Source organism: Dreissena polymorpha, chromosome 15 (assembly GCF_020536995.1).
Source record: "Dreissena polymorpha isolate Duluth1 chromosome 15, UMN_Dpol_1.0, whole genome shotgun sequence".
NCBI lineage: Eukaryota > Metazoa > Mollusca > Bivalvia > Myida > Dreissenidae > Dreissena > Dreissena polymorpha.
The window spans coordinates 63843730-63857725 of record NC_068369.1 but is presented as its reverse complement, the minus strand read 5'-3'; the positions used below and the strand labels follow the sequence as shown (position 1 = coordinate 63857725).

Here is a 13996-nt window from a genome sequence, read left to right as displayed (position 1 = left end):
AGCAAATTTCATGAAAATTGGGCCAAAATTGTGACTTCTACAGTGTTCACATGTTTTCACTCTATACATATAGAGAAAAATGCCCCGCCCACTGGCAGCCATGTTTTTTCACCAATCCCGACCATTTTCAAACTCGTCCGAGATATCAACAAAACCAATGTTTTGACTAACTTTCATGATGATTGGGCAAAAATTGTGACTTCTAGAGTGTTTACAAGGTTTCTCTAAAGCCAAATAGGGAAAACTGCCACTATATACATATAGAGAAAAATGCCCCGCCCACTGGCGGCCATGTTTTTTCACTGATCCCGACCATTTTCAAACTCGTCCTAGACATCAATTGAACCAATGTTTTGACCAACTTTCATGATGATTGGGCAAAAATTGTGACTTCTAGAGTGTTTACAAGGTTTCTCTATAGCCAAATAAGGAAAACTGCCCTGCCCACTGGCGGCCGTGTTTTTCAACGGATCGGAACCACTTTTGAACTCAACCAAGATATCATTAAGACAAACATTTTGACAAAGTTACATGAAGATTGGGCATGAAATGTGACTTTTACAGTGTTTACAAGGTTTTTCTTTCTTTTGACCTAGTGACCTAGTTTTTGACCAGGCACAACCCAGTTTCGAACTCGGCCGAGATTTCATTGGGACAAAGCTTCTGACCAAGTTTCATGAAGATGGGACAAGAAATTAGGCCTCTAGAGTGTTTACGAGCAAATGTTAACGGACGGACGGACATATGATGGACAAAGACCGGTAACAAAAGCTCACCTGAGCAATCAGGTGAGCTTAAAATATATCAAACAGTTCAACCAGCTTTTATTACAGACCACTGATATTAACATCTGGCATACAGCACAGTGAGAGGGTCAGTAAGCTGAGTGGTAAATAGTTACACACTGCAATGATCAATATCTGGGGTCCAACAAATTCTAGAGCAGAACTAAAAATAGATTGGGAAATATGACTCAGCAGGTTAAACAATGGAGATAGATACTGCAAAATTGTGTACATGTTGTCTTCATTTCAGCTTTCTCTTAGTTGATAGGCTTACCATAAGTAATAATGACTAAAACAGTTGTTAATTATGAAAATTCTGTGTTATGAAAAATTAAATAAAACAGTTAATGGTACATAATACTGACATAATAAAACCAAACTTTACTACACAGGACACAAATGTTCTGACCAAATTTCATGAAGATTGGGCAACTGAATTAAATAAAAATAGAGTGTTAACAAGATTTTACTATAGCCGTATAAGGAAAAATGCCCCGCCCCATTGGAAGCCATGTTTTTCAAGCAAACATAATTATTTTTGAACTCACTCAAGATATCATTGAGACCAATCTTCTGACCAAATTTCATGAAGATTGGACAATAAATGTGGCCTCTAAAGTGTTAACAAGGTTTTACTAAAGCCATATATAGCCATATAAGGAAAAATTCCCAGCCCCTGGTGGCCATGTTTTTAAAGCAACAAAAACCATTTTCGAACTCATCCAAGATATCATTGGGACAAATCTTCAGACCAAGTTTTATGATGATCGAAAAATAAATGTGACCTCAAGAGTGTTAACAAGGTCAAACATTTCAATATAATTTAAAATAAAACTTAAGAAGAACATGTGTCGAAAAATGCGAAATAAGCGAGATATTTAATTCTGAAATCGAAAATGTCTATACAGTCGAATTCGCCAGAATGTATATCATGCATGTACGATGTGAATCTTAATTTAGTTTTATGGTTGTTTTTAAATTCCTGCAGCGATGTCTATTCATTCGACACACACGAACACTAACTCCGATCCTAATAAAAAGACGAATTCTTCGGTTATTGTAGGAAAATATGTATGAAATATCTTCGTCACCATCAGCTTGGGGCGCTAATTTTTCTTTGCTGCATTTTATGAAATTCATCTTCAATATCTTGCCTATTTTGTTTTATTGTAACATGTATTTATCAATATATTACAATTTAACACATATAAAAATCGTATAGTCTCGCTTTAATTGTGTGACAAAAGAATGCCATATTGTACAGAATCATTAAACAATAAAAAACATATTCAAAAGTTTGCTATCTTCCAGAATGTAAAACTATCATTTATAATTAATTCCACTTAATCTTCTTGTGCTTAAAACAAATATTTAAAAAAGGGAGACAACTCTGTCAATTCAACATAATTTTTCATTTGCAGTTACTTCCCTTGACATGATAAACTATATAGTGTTCAAAAGCTGTTATTACTATATAAACATAAGGAAAATGACCCCCCCCCCCCCCCCAGCGGCCATGCTTTTTTACTGATCCGAACCATTTTCGAACTCAACTGTCATATCCAAAAAACACATGTTCTGACCAAATTTCATGAACATTGGACCAAAAATGTGACTTCTAGAGTGTTCCCATGTTTTCTCTATATACATATAGAGAAAACTGCCCCGCCCCCTTGCGGCCATGTTTTTTCACCGATCTGGACCATTTTCGAACTCGTCTAAGAAATCAATAAAACCAATGTTTTGACCAACTTTCATGATGATTGGGCTAAAATTGTGACTTCTAGAGTGTTTACAAGGTTTCTCTATAGCCAAATAAGGAAAACTGCCCCGCCCACTGGTGGCCATGTTTTTCAACACACAGGAACCACTCAATCAAGATATCATTAAGACAAACATTTTAACAAAGTTACATGAAGATTGAACATAAAATGTGACTTCTACAGTGTTTACAAGGTTTTTCTTTTTTTTTTACCTAGTGACCTAGTTTTTGACCCGGCACAACCTAGTTTCGAACTCGCCGAGATTTTATTGGAGCAAAGCTTTTGACCAAGTTTCATGAAGATGGGACAAGAAATGTGGCCTCTAGAGTGTTTACGAGCAAATGTTTACGGACGGACAGATTGACGGACGGACGGACATATGACGGACAAAGACCGGTCAGAAAAGCTCACCTGAGCAATAAGGTGAGCTAAAAACCAATGAACCCGTACAAAACTGGATCTCAATCTGCACCTCATGCAGGTAGACTCACATACCAAAAATCAGGTAAATATCTCAAAGCCTTAGGTAAAAAAAACTCGAAAAAAGAAATGCCGAAATGCAGGACTGATAGTTAGACTGCTTTATGCCACCCTATCGGGGGAAACACTGAATCCCATGAAGACTTTTAATGATTAATGTATTTATTTTTGCTTGAAAAAAGACTCTGTTTTGTCTTCATTTCAAATAGGAAAAGACAATTTTATCTGAAAAGTTCATTGCAATAAAACGTTTTTTAAACTTGAATTCAGTAAAATAATGCATATAGATTCAAGAACATTAAAAACAGAACAAAAAACATGAACATGAATATTAATGAATGTTTAAAACAAGATAAAGCTACCCTCACCTCTGTAGCTATCAACTTGTTGAATACAGCAAATAGGTCTTCAAAGAAATCCACATTGATCATGTGTGCAAACCTGAATACAAATAAGCACATTAAGACAAGACAGACATTTATTTTTTACACACACTATAATGTGAAGTTTGAATAAGACATCAATCTAGGAATAAACTGCGCTTTTTCAACATTGCATTATATGCAATTTTACCTGTTGCATGCATTAATTTAGATGAATTGTAGGTATAAATTGACACTTGCATATATAATTGCATCATTAAAAAAGATTTTACAACAAAAGTGGAGGTAAAGTTGGATATTTTGTAAATCCTCAAAAAAAAAGAATAACAATGAATATGAACGAACACAGTTTGTATACAGTCAAAATGAACAAATGAAAAAAAACAACAACACTGTTAATGTAAGTCATGTAAAAGTATTAATTATACTAAAAGTATAGGCAAAATATTTAAAACAAGATGTGTTTGTGAAACACTATGTCCCCCCCCCCACCATATATTTAACTTTTGACCTTGAAGGATGTTAAAGTTTGACGCAAACAAACCAACAGTCAGGGAAAAAACAATGTGTCCCCCCAGTATAGACTGGAGGACATAACAAGAGCACAGCATAACAGGTGCCAACGCTCGGCTTCTGGTGCAGTTTTGAATAAATGAAAGCTTGTCAGAATTATTTTTTTAGAGGTCACAGTGACCTTGACCTTTGACCTAGTGACCCAAACACGGGTGTGGCATGTAAAACTCATCAAGGTGCATCTACGTATGAAGTTTCAAATTTGTACCGGGTAGGTGGAAGCACTTTGATTTTAGAGCCAATGTTCAAAAGGTTAACAAAATGTAAAGGTTTTAGCATGACACCGGATGACAAGCTGCCTATGACAATACCTCGGGTTTTTCAGAAAACAGCTGAGCTAAAAATACATCAGAACATGACATAAACTTATGATAAACAATTTTGTTTAAGAAAATAACAAAAATGAAGTCCATTAGGCGTTTGATGTCTCATTCCTTATAATCAGTGTTTAAAAAAAATCTTTTTGCTATACTGTAATCTGTGATATATCACTTTGCTGATTAAATCATTTTTAAAAATGAATAACATAACAATGACATGACAATATAAAATTAATTAGTCTGAAGCATTGAGCAAAGATTGATCACTTGTTTTATAGTTTGTAAGGCAATCAAATTTGTTTTATTAAGAAAAATGATTATTCACAACTAAACTATTAAACTATTCAAGGCAAGATTAATCACGAGTGCATGATTTATTTTTAATTATTTTATTTGCATGTTTTATAAAATTAAAGCAGCATGTTTTGTCAAATGAGAATGACCGAGTGACAGTTGTCTGATTCTTCAAAAATGAATTGCTAATTAATCTTTAATTACATTTCGTACCTCATGAAATTATATTATACAAAGATACAATATTGATAACCTTGCGTACAAATGCATAAATACATGGAAATTATCATGAAATAATGAAATATATCTGGAGGTGACAGCCAGAATTCACATTCCAATACCATGTTGTCAAGTCTCAGTAAATCCTTGTAAGCACTAGCAAACACGTCATTTTGTTGTTTTGCCTGTGTTGCTTTGTTTGTTTGTTTTGTTGAATTTTTTGCCTTTTTGGAAAGTATTTCAGACATGTCATCAAAGCGGTCAGTTAACACAGTGGTCAATTTAACAACTAACATTTTTACTGTGATACCAGTACCAAATGCAAATTTTATACCAGTAACTGAAACCTGGCCTTCTTTACCCTTTACCACTTAGATATGTATTTTCAAACATTTGTAGTCCCTGAGAAAGTTATAAATATTAATATATTTAATAAATAAATAAATAACTTTAAGACCTTTCTTACTAGATTCAAGTTTGTAAGGCTGTATCTCCAAACAGAACAGACTGCCAGTTACTCGCAGGCTGTTCTGGTTAACTGCTTTTTGCAAAAAGCCATTTTCACTTTGTTTTTTAGTGGGAAAGAGTTAAATCAGAATTAAGAAGAGATTGACCACATAATTGATTTCATGAACCACCCATCACAAGTTATGTGGGTGTTGCTTACTTTTATCTTTTTTTTTAATTGTCTACAGACAAAAAATAATGGAAATAATAGGTATTCATTTCCATTTTGTTTTTCATTTTGTTCTTACAAAACCCCTATCCACATTCTTTGAGATTTTTTAAGACACTTCTTTTGTAGACATTTTACAAATGAACACATTTTTGTTTTACAAGTTAAGCACCACTTACTTTGCAAGACCTTCGAGAACAGAAGGGAAGAGAACAGAGTGGGTCGCCTTCTTCAAGATACGGAAATATGTCAGGAACACAGTCTGAATTGTCTCTGTGTGCTGAAAATAGTGAAAGATTTACATCACAATATCATACATTCTTATATGATAAATAGAAAAAAATATGTAATTCGTTTTTTCTAAACAAAAAAAAATAGATAAAAAAAGAAAAACATAAGTATGAAAGTCACCAAAACAGTTTTAACCCTTTTCCAATATGAAGCAAAGTTTCTCAGTCTGTTCAGGTTTCATGCTGTTTGCTGCTCATAAGTATCTCAGGGTTGGATATGAAGCCTTTATAACCTGAATCTAGTAAGAAAGGTCTTTAACTTAAATTGATATTCTTAGGGACTACAAACATGTCAAAGTTCGTATCTGATTAGTAACGATTTATATCATTACAATGCAACCTCATCAAATAATGTGTATGATGTACCAGCTTTAATCGTTTCCTCTTGTCTTCTGTAGCCCTGGTTTCCTCCAGATCTCGAGCTATAAACATTTCTTTTTTCTTCAGCTGAAGCAAAAAAAAAACATACATTTTTATTGAGATACATACAATCTGGTTTTTCTCTGAGATACATACAATCTGGTTTATCTCATTAAAATAAGCGTGAGACGAGAAAGTTCATAATAATGCAATAAAAGCTGATAGTGTTGTGTCCAGAAACTAGGACATGTAGCACTATAATTTTCTAATTCAAATTCACCTTGCTCCTGGTATATTAAATGTCTTCACATTTTGGAAATTTCTTTGAGCTTAATGAAGAAAAAAAATGTTATCAAACATTAACATACGTAAAGCAAAATGTGTTACTTTGTAGACATTTGCTTATTTAGTAAACTGAAGATTAAGCCTTAACTTTGATTAATGAGTTTGAGACAACAAAAAATCTATTTAAAGACAAAAGCTAAAGATTTCACACATTTGAGCATACATATGCCTTGGGAAAATAGGGTTTAATATTTCATGTTTGTGCATAAAATGTCATCCCAGATTTACCTGTGCAGTCAGGGACACCACTTTACCACTTTTTTGTTTAAAGGCAGTCTTTTTAAAATGAAATTTTAGGCGTAAACAATCGTCTGATGATTAGCCTGTGTAAACTGCACAGGCTATCAGCATACCTTCCGCTCCCTGCGTGACAGCTTCTCGCTATTTTGCTTCTTTTTCTCCTCCTCCTTCGTAACCGGGTCGGTGTAGCTCACCTCCTTGATGCGCAGGCTCAGAAAAGTGTTGAGCACCTGTAGTAGACAGAGAGTACTTTGTTAGTTTAGTTGAAGGCATTTTGAAAATCTCTCAAGTCTGGTAGAACAAGTACTACGTGTCTTTGGGGGATATACCAAGATCACTCCCACAATAGGAATGAATATAGAGAATACATGGTTGGTGCTGAGATGGAGAAAGTTTATCCGGTGAGGCTTAGAAAAAGAAAATAGGGCGAGTTTTAGCGAGCCATATTTTTCTTTTTCGGGCCGAACCGGATAAACTTTATCCATTTCGGCACCAACCATGTATTCTATTTATCCTGTTTCATGCCATTGACACATTTTATCAAAGACAAATTGTCATTACAATATAATTATTCTTGTCGAGCCTCCTACATGTACACAACATTCCATACGACCGAATTACTACCGATTGTGTAATGTAAAAATAGTTCCACTTAAAACTATTAATTTACATACTTTCCTATTGAAAATATGCAAAGAAATTAAAAACGAATCGGGAATGTGATCTTTTTCTTGGTTAAAATGAAATTTAAAAAATGCAGCATCAAAACAAAAACTAAATTTTATTTACCTTTATGACAACTTTAATCCGTTGCTTATAACAATGCATTTACAACTTTAATGAACGACAAACACACAATCCGAAATACGTGTATGATTCGTTCAATGCTTTAAAAATATTTAAAAATACTGTTAAAACCACCATGTCAAAATTGTTGTCCCTAAAATCCTGAGAGCAACTAGATAGTATGTTTCGTCAGAGAAATGACGTAACACTATAGTAGATACGTCATAAATTGCGTAATCAAGTAGATGAAAATGATAAATACGGAAAGCTGGTTTGGTAATACATTTTAAAAAAGAAAACAGGATGATACCGGTATATAATATAACGATAACATTCATGATGCATCCCTATAAATTTCAAAGGTCAAATATTAGAACATGTTAATCGTCACAGCCTGCGTAGGAATACACTACTTCCTGTTGACCGGAGATAGGAAAATTTATTCGACCCTGCTTTATTTGGTCAATGTTTGCAACAGAGACAGGATAAAAATGACATACTGGTGGCTAGAGTAGATGGACACCATATTCACTACTCCACAGCGGCATATCAAATATAATTTTTAATACTGCACATTGTTACTGTATTCAACACGTGTAATGAATACCACCTTATATGCCACTCAGTTTTGCTTAATTCCTTGAGAAGTTGAAATGTTTGCAAGAATTATTAATATAGTGTTCCGGTCATAAAATGGCAGTAAGTAAACCTTCTCCTAAAATGGCAGTAAGTAAACCTTCTAACTCATTCCTGGGTTAAACAGGTTTAGTACTATTATATGTACTTAACTTATAACCCTACTTGAATCTGAGAGATATAAATGGCTGAAGAAATTATATTCCATGACTTATCTGAATGTGTTCAAGTTATAACTTGGGGCTTGAACACATACATGTAACTCTTGACAGCCCAGTCTGCAACTCTAGGTCGCCGTGGTTTAATGGATAAGGTGTCCGCCTAGCGACTGGGTGGTCATGGGTTCCATCCCCACTGTGGGAGTGTTTTTTAGATTTCCTCCAAAGACACCAAGTACTGGTTCTAGGCATAGTAAACGGACTCGAGAGCGTTTCAATAAGCCTGAGGATTTTAATGCAATGGTGCTAAAATAAATAGGTTTAAACTAAACTAACTCTAGCTAACCAGCCTAGTGATAAACCTGTACTCACCTTGGGCTGAATTCTGTAATCTCTAGCCTTTATCATTCTCCCAACACACTTGGTTATCTGCAAAATAACACGGACCATGTTTGGATGATGATAAAATCCAGCAAAGTTTTCTTGAGATATGAGACCCAATAATATTCAATCATTATGGACTGCAAGGTGGATAAGGAAATGTCATTAACAACAACAACAACTGTGTAACTATCAAAGAGTTGCAGCAAGAAGTGTTGATGCTAGACTAAATTGGTGCAAGACTAAATATGTCACATCAATAGTAACCTATTACATATGTTTGCGTTGAATTATTTCATGTCTACATTGGGTAAAAGTCTACATAAAACTGAGGTTGAGTGATATAGGTGGACAATGAACAGTCATATTCAACAACAAAGCATACAAAAGTTTTAGAATTGGTGTAAGTGCGGGATAAAACTGTAAAATTTACTGCACCAATCCTAAAGAACCCAATAGAAGGACAACAAGGACAATATTTATTCCAGCCACCTCATATGAAAATGTGTCTTACACCATATGCGTCCAAAATAGCCGCATCCACACAGTCTGGTCAGGAACTACCCTTTCCTTTATGAGACACACAAAATTGTATTTCTTTTTAGTGTACAGCAAAGCTACTGACCAGACTGCTGATTGCACAGGCCGGTCAGGAGTTAGGTTAGATTCATATGGTATAAGACCCATTTTCGCAAGACACGGCTCATATGGCACCAGTATCAAGATAATAGGCGTATAAACATTAAACAATTGACATATCTTAGTTTTTGTGTAGTCAAGAATTGCCACCAGCAGTGTTTGTAAAAACCTTTGTTGGAGTGTGTGATATAGTTTTGTCAAGAATGAAGAAAAATCAGATATTTTATGTGTTTCCAGTGAGGCACAAGAATTTCACTGAGACTAACTTTCATGTCATGCAGGAGTTGACATTCAGCAAGTGGAAAATGATGAAACATACAATAAATTACTAACCTCTAGAATCACATGACCACTTTTGTCTGTCTTGAACAGCTGTCGTACACAGTTACACGCTGTATCGGAAATCTGCAAAATGAAAATATAAGATTACTAAAAAATCACACACTTAAACATGGCTTTTGAGATCTTTTAAGTGAAAAAAAAAACTCTCGATTTTTTTCTTTAGTTTTCAGTAAACAAACAATCACATGATCAAACAAATTTAAGATAACCATAATTTTTTTTTTAATTCTTTGTAACCAATTCAAATCTTTAAAATGACAAAGACCCTGTGTGATATACAATGTAAACTCAATAAAAACATCTCAAAACTGCATGTGACTCCAAACCAAACAAGAGCTTGTGGCAGTAGTGATGAATACCCCCCCCCCACACCACCACCAAGCCACATATCATTAATTTAGATTGTTGTAATAATCATGTTACAGACACTGTAAGCTGAACATGAGTGCAAACTTGTCACAAAATATGCCTGTTTAAAGGTCTATGTTACATAGATATTGAGTTTTACTTTTAGTTAGAGTGTACAAGGTAAATACGAAAATGTTTGGACAATGCAAGTTCAGTTCATTCAATCTTTACCTAATGTCAAACTTGACCTAGATATCAACCAGACAAACATCCTGGTCAAGTTTCATCATTATTGAACCAAACTGAGTGTTTTTGTTTTTGAAATGGTGACAGCAAACTTTGCTTACAAGGATTTTGTATAATATAATGAAAATGTGGACAATCTAAGGGCAATAATTATGGTCTTAATTATGTGATTTTGCTCATCATCAAACTTGACTGAGATCTTTCAGCAACTTTGATAAAGAATGCTTGAGAAATGTGAATGCTAGAGTGTTTACAAACCAAATGTGGACGGACGGACAGCGGACAAAGACCAATCCTAAAACCTCACCTGAGCAATCAGGTGAGCTAAAAAGTGTGTTTCACCAATCTGAGCCATTTTCCAACTTGTCCAAGAAATCAAAAAAACAATGTATTGACTAAGTTTCACAAAGATTAGGCAAAATATGTGACTTCTATAGTGTTCGATCACAAGGTTTCTCTCTATATAGTCACATAAGGAAAACTGTCCCAACCCCCCTGGCAGCCATGTTTATTGACCCATCGGGACCATTTGCAAACTCATCTGAGATATATATAAAACCAAGTTTCATGATGATTGGGCAAAAAATGTGACTTCTAGAGTGTTCACAAGCTTTTTTTTACTCTATAAATATAAGAAAAATGCCCCCCCCCCTCCGGCAGCCATGTTATTCAACTGACCGGAACCATTTTCCAACTCAACTCTCTTATCAAGAAAACAAATGTTCTGACCAAATTTCATGAAAATTGGGCAAAAAATGTGACTTCTAGAGTGTTCACATGTTTTCACTATATACATAAAGAGAAAAATGCACTGCCCACTGGCGGCCATGTTTTTTCACCAATCTGGACCATTGTCGAACTCGTCCGACATATCAATAAAACCAATGTTTTGATTAACTTTCATGATGATTGGGCCGAAATTGCTACTTCTAGAGTGTTTACAAGGTTTCTCTTTAGCCGTATAGGGAAAACTGCCCCGCCAACTGGCGGCAATGTTTTTCAACTGACCGGAACCACTTTTGAACTCAACCAACATATCATTAAGACAGACATTTAGACAAAGTTACATGAAGATTGGGCATTAAATGTGACTTCTACAGCATTTACAAGGTTTTTCTTTTTTTTTACCTAGTGACCTAGTTTTTTACCCATCATGACCCAGTTTCGAACTCGATCAAGATATCATTGGGACAAATCTTCTGACCAAGTTTCATGAAAATCGGACAATAAATGTGGCCTCTAGAGTGTTTACGAACAAATGTTTACGGACGGACGGACGACGGACAAAGACCGGTCACAAAAGGCATATGAAAAAGGGGTCTTGATTTAGCAATTTTTACAGCAGAATAATACAAATTACACATGACCAAAGTCCAATCATAAGAAATTACATATAATTAATCCTCACTCTACGAAAACTGGTCTAACTGCATGTGCTTAAAGTGTCATCTCAGATAAGCATTTGCAGTCTGCACAGACTAATCATGGATTACACTTTTCGTCTCTAAGGAATTTTTCATTTACTGAAAGGCTCCTTTTAGCCAAAATCACATTCAGATTAAAAGAGTCATCCCAGATTAGCCTGTGCGCAATGCACAGGCTAATCTGAGAAGATACTGTACGTATATGCATTAAACCCGTTTTCCCAGTGCAAGGCTACATTACACGTTTGTGACTTCAACTGATCACTCAGCTGGCTACCCACCTGCCACATTTGTGACTTCAACTGATCACTCAGCTGGATACCAACCTGCCACGTTCATGACTTCAACTGATCACTCAGCTGGCTACCCACCTGCCACATTTGTGACTTCAACTGATCACTCAGCTGGCTACCCACCTGCCACGTTTGTGACTTCAACTGATCACTCAGCTGGCTACCCACCTGCCACGTTTGTGACTTCAACTGATCACTCAGCTGGCTACTCACTTGCCACATTTGTGACTTCAACTGATCACTCAGCTGGCTACTCACCTGCCAGGTTTGTGACTTCAACTGAATACTCAGCTGGTTACCCATTTGCCACGTTTGTGACTTCAACTGATCACTCAGCTGGCTACCCACTTGCCACGTTTGTGACTTCAACAGGTCACTCAGCTGGCTACCAACCTGCCACGTTTGTGACTTCAACAAATCACTCAGCTGGCTACCAGCCTGCCATGTTTGTGACTTCAACTGATCACTCAGCTGGCTACCCACCTGCCACGTTTGTGACTACAACTGATCACTCAGCTGGCTACCCACCTGCCACGTTTGTGACTTCAACTGATCACTCAGCTGGCTACCCACCTGCTCGATGTTGTGTGACTTCAACTGATCACTCAGCTGAGTATCCACTTGCTATAATTGTGACTTCAACTGATCACTCAGCTGGCTAACCACCTGCCACGTTTGTGACTTCAACTGATCACTCAGCTGGCTAACCACCTGCCACGTTTGTGACTTCAACTGATCACTCAGCTGGCTACCCACATGCCTCGTTTGTGACTTCAACTGATCACTCAGCTGGCTTCCCACCTGCCACGTTTGTGACTTCAACTGATCACTCAGCTGGCTACCCACCTGCCACGTCTGTGACCTTAACTGATCACTCAGCTGGCTTCCCACATGCCTCGTTTGTGACTTCAACTGATCACTCAGCTGGCTATCCCACATTTGTGACTTCAACTGATCACTCAGCTGGCTACCCACCGTTTGTGACTTCAACTGATCACTCAGCTGGCTACCCACCTGCCACATTTTTGTCTTCAACTGATCACTCAGCTGGCTACCCCACGTTTGTGACTTAAACTGATCACTCAGCTGGCTACCCCACGTTTTTGACTTCAACTGATCACTCAGCTGGCTACCCACCTGCCACGTTTCTGACTTCAACTGATCACTCAGCTGGCTACCCACCGTTTGTGACTTCAACTGATCACTCAGCTGGCTACCCACCTGCCATGTTTGTGACTTCAACTGATCACTCAGCTGGCTACCCACCTGCCATGTTTGTGACTTCAACTGATCACTCAGCTGGCTACCCACCGTTTGTGACTTCAACTGATCACTCAGCTGGCTACCCATCTGCCACGTTTGTGACTTCAACTGATCACCCAGCTGGCTACCCACCTGCCATGTTTGTGACTTCAACTGATAACTCAGCTGGCTACCCACCTGCCAGGTTTGTGACATAAACTGATCACTCAGCTGGCTACCCACCTTTTGTGACTTCAACTGATCACTCAGCTGGCTACCCACTTGCCTCGTTTGTGACTTCAACTCATCACTCAGCTGGCTACCCACCTTCCATGTTTGTGACTTCAACTGATCACTCAGCTGGCTCCCCACATTTGTGACTTCAACTGATCACTCAGCTGGCTACCCACCGTTTGTGACTTAAACTGATCATTCAGCTGGAAACCCATCTGCCATGTTTGTGACTTCAACTGATCACTCAGCTGGCTACCCACCTGCCATGTTTGTGACTTCAACTGATCACTCAGCTGGCTACCCACCTGCAAGGTTTGTGACTTAAACTGATCACTCAGCTGGCTACCCACCGTTTGTGACTTCGACTGATCACTCAGCTGGCTACACACCTGCCACGTTTGGAACTCAACTGATCACTCAGCTGGCTACCCACCTACCACGTTTGTGACTTCAACTGATCACTCAGCTGGCTACCCACCTGCCACGTTTGGGACTTAAACTGATCACTCAGCTGGATACCCACCTGCTCATTGTTGTGT

The 13996-nt window shown here is 37.1% G+C and overlaps 1 protein-coding gene across 3 annotated transcripts in view; it reads right to left on the bottom strand.

Moving 5' to 3' along the window:
* Nucleotides 1-13996, bottom strand: part of LOC127861108 (nucleolar complex protein 3 homolog) — a 73857-nt gene that overhangs the window by 37768 nt on the left and 22093 nt on the right. For all 3 annotated transcript variants that reach the window (XM_052399483.1, XM_052399485.1, XM_052399486.1), the window contains exons 10-15: nt 9662-9733; nt 8681-8737; nt 6842-6958; nt 6150-6230; nt 5673-5773; nt 3397-3469 (exon numbers count right to left, since the gene is read on the bottom strand). In XM_052399483.1, coding sequence (XP_052255443.1) covers nt 3397-3469; nt 5673-5773; nt 6150-6230; nt 6842-6958; nt 8681-8737; nt 9662-9733 — 501 coding nt within the window. The remainder of the gene's footprint in view (nt 1-3396; nt 3470-5672; nt 5774-6149; nt 6231-6841; nt 6959-8680; nt 8738-9661; nt 9734-13996) is intronic.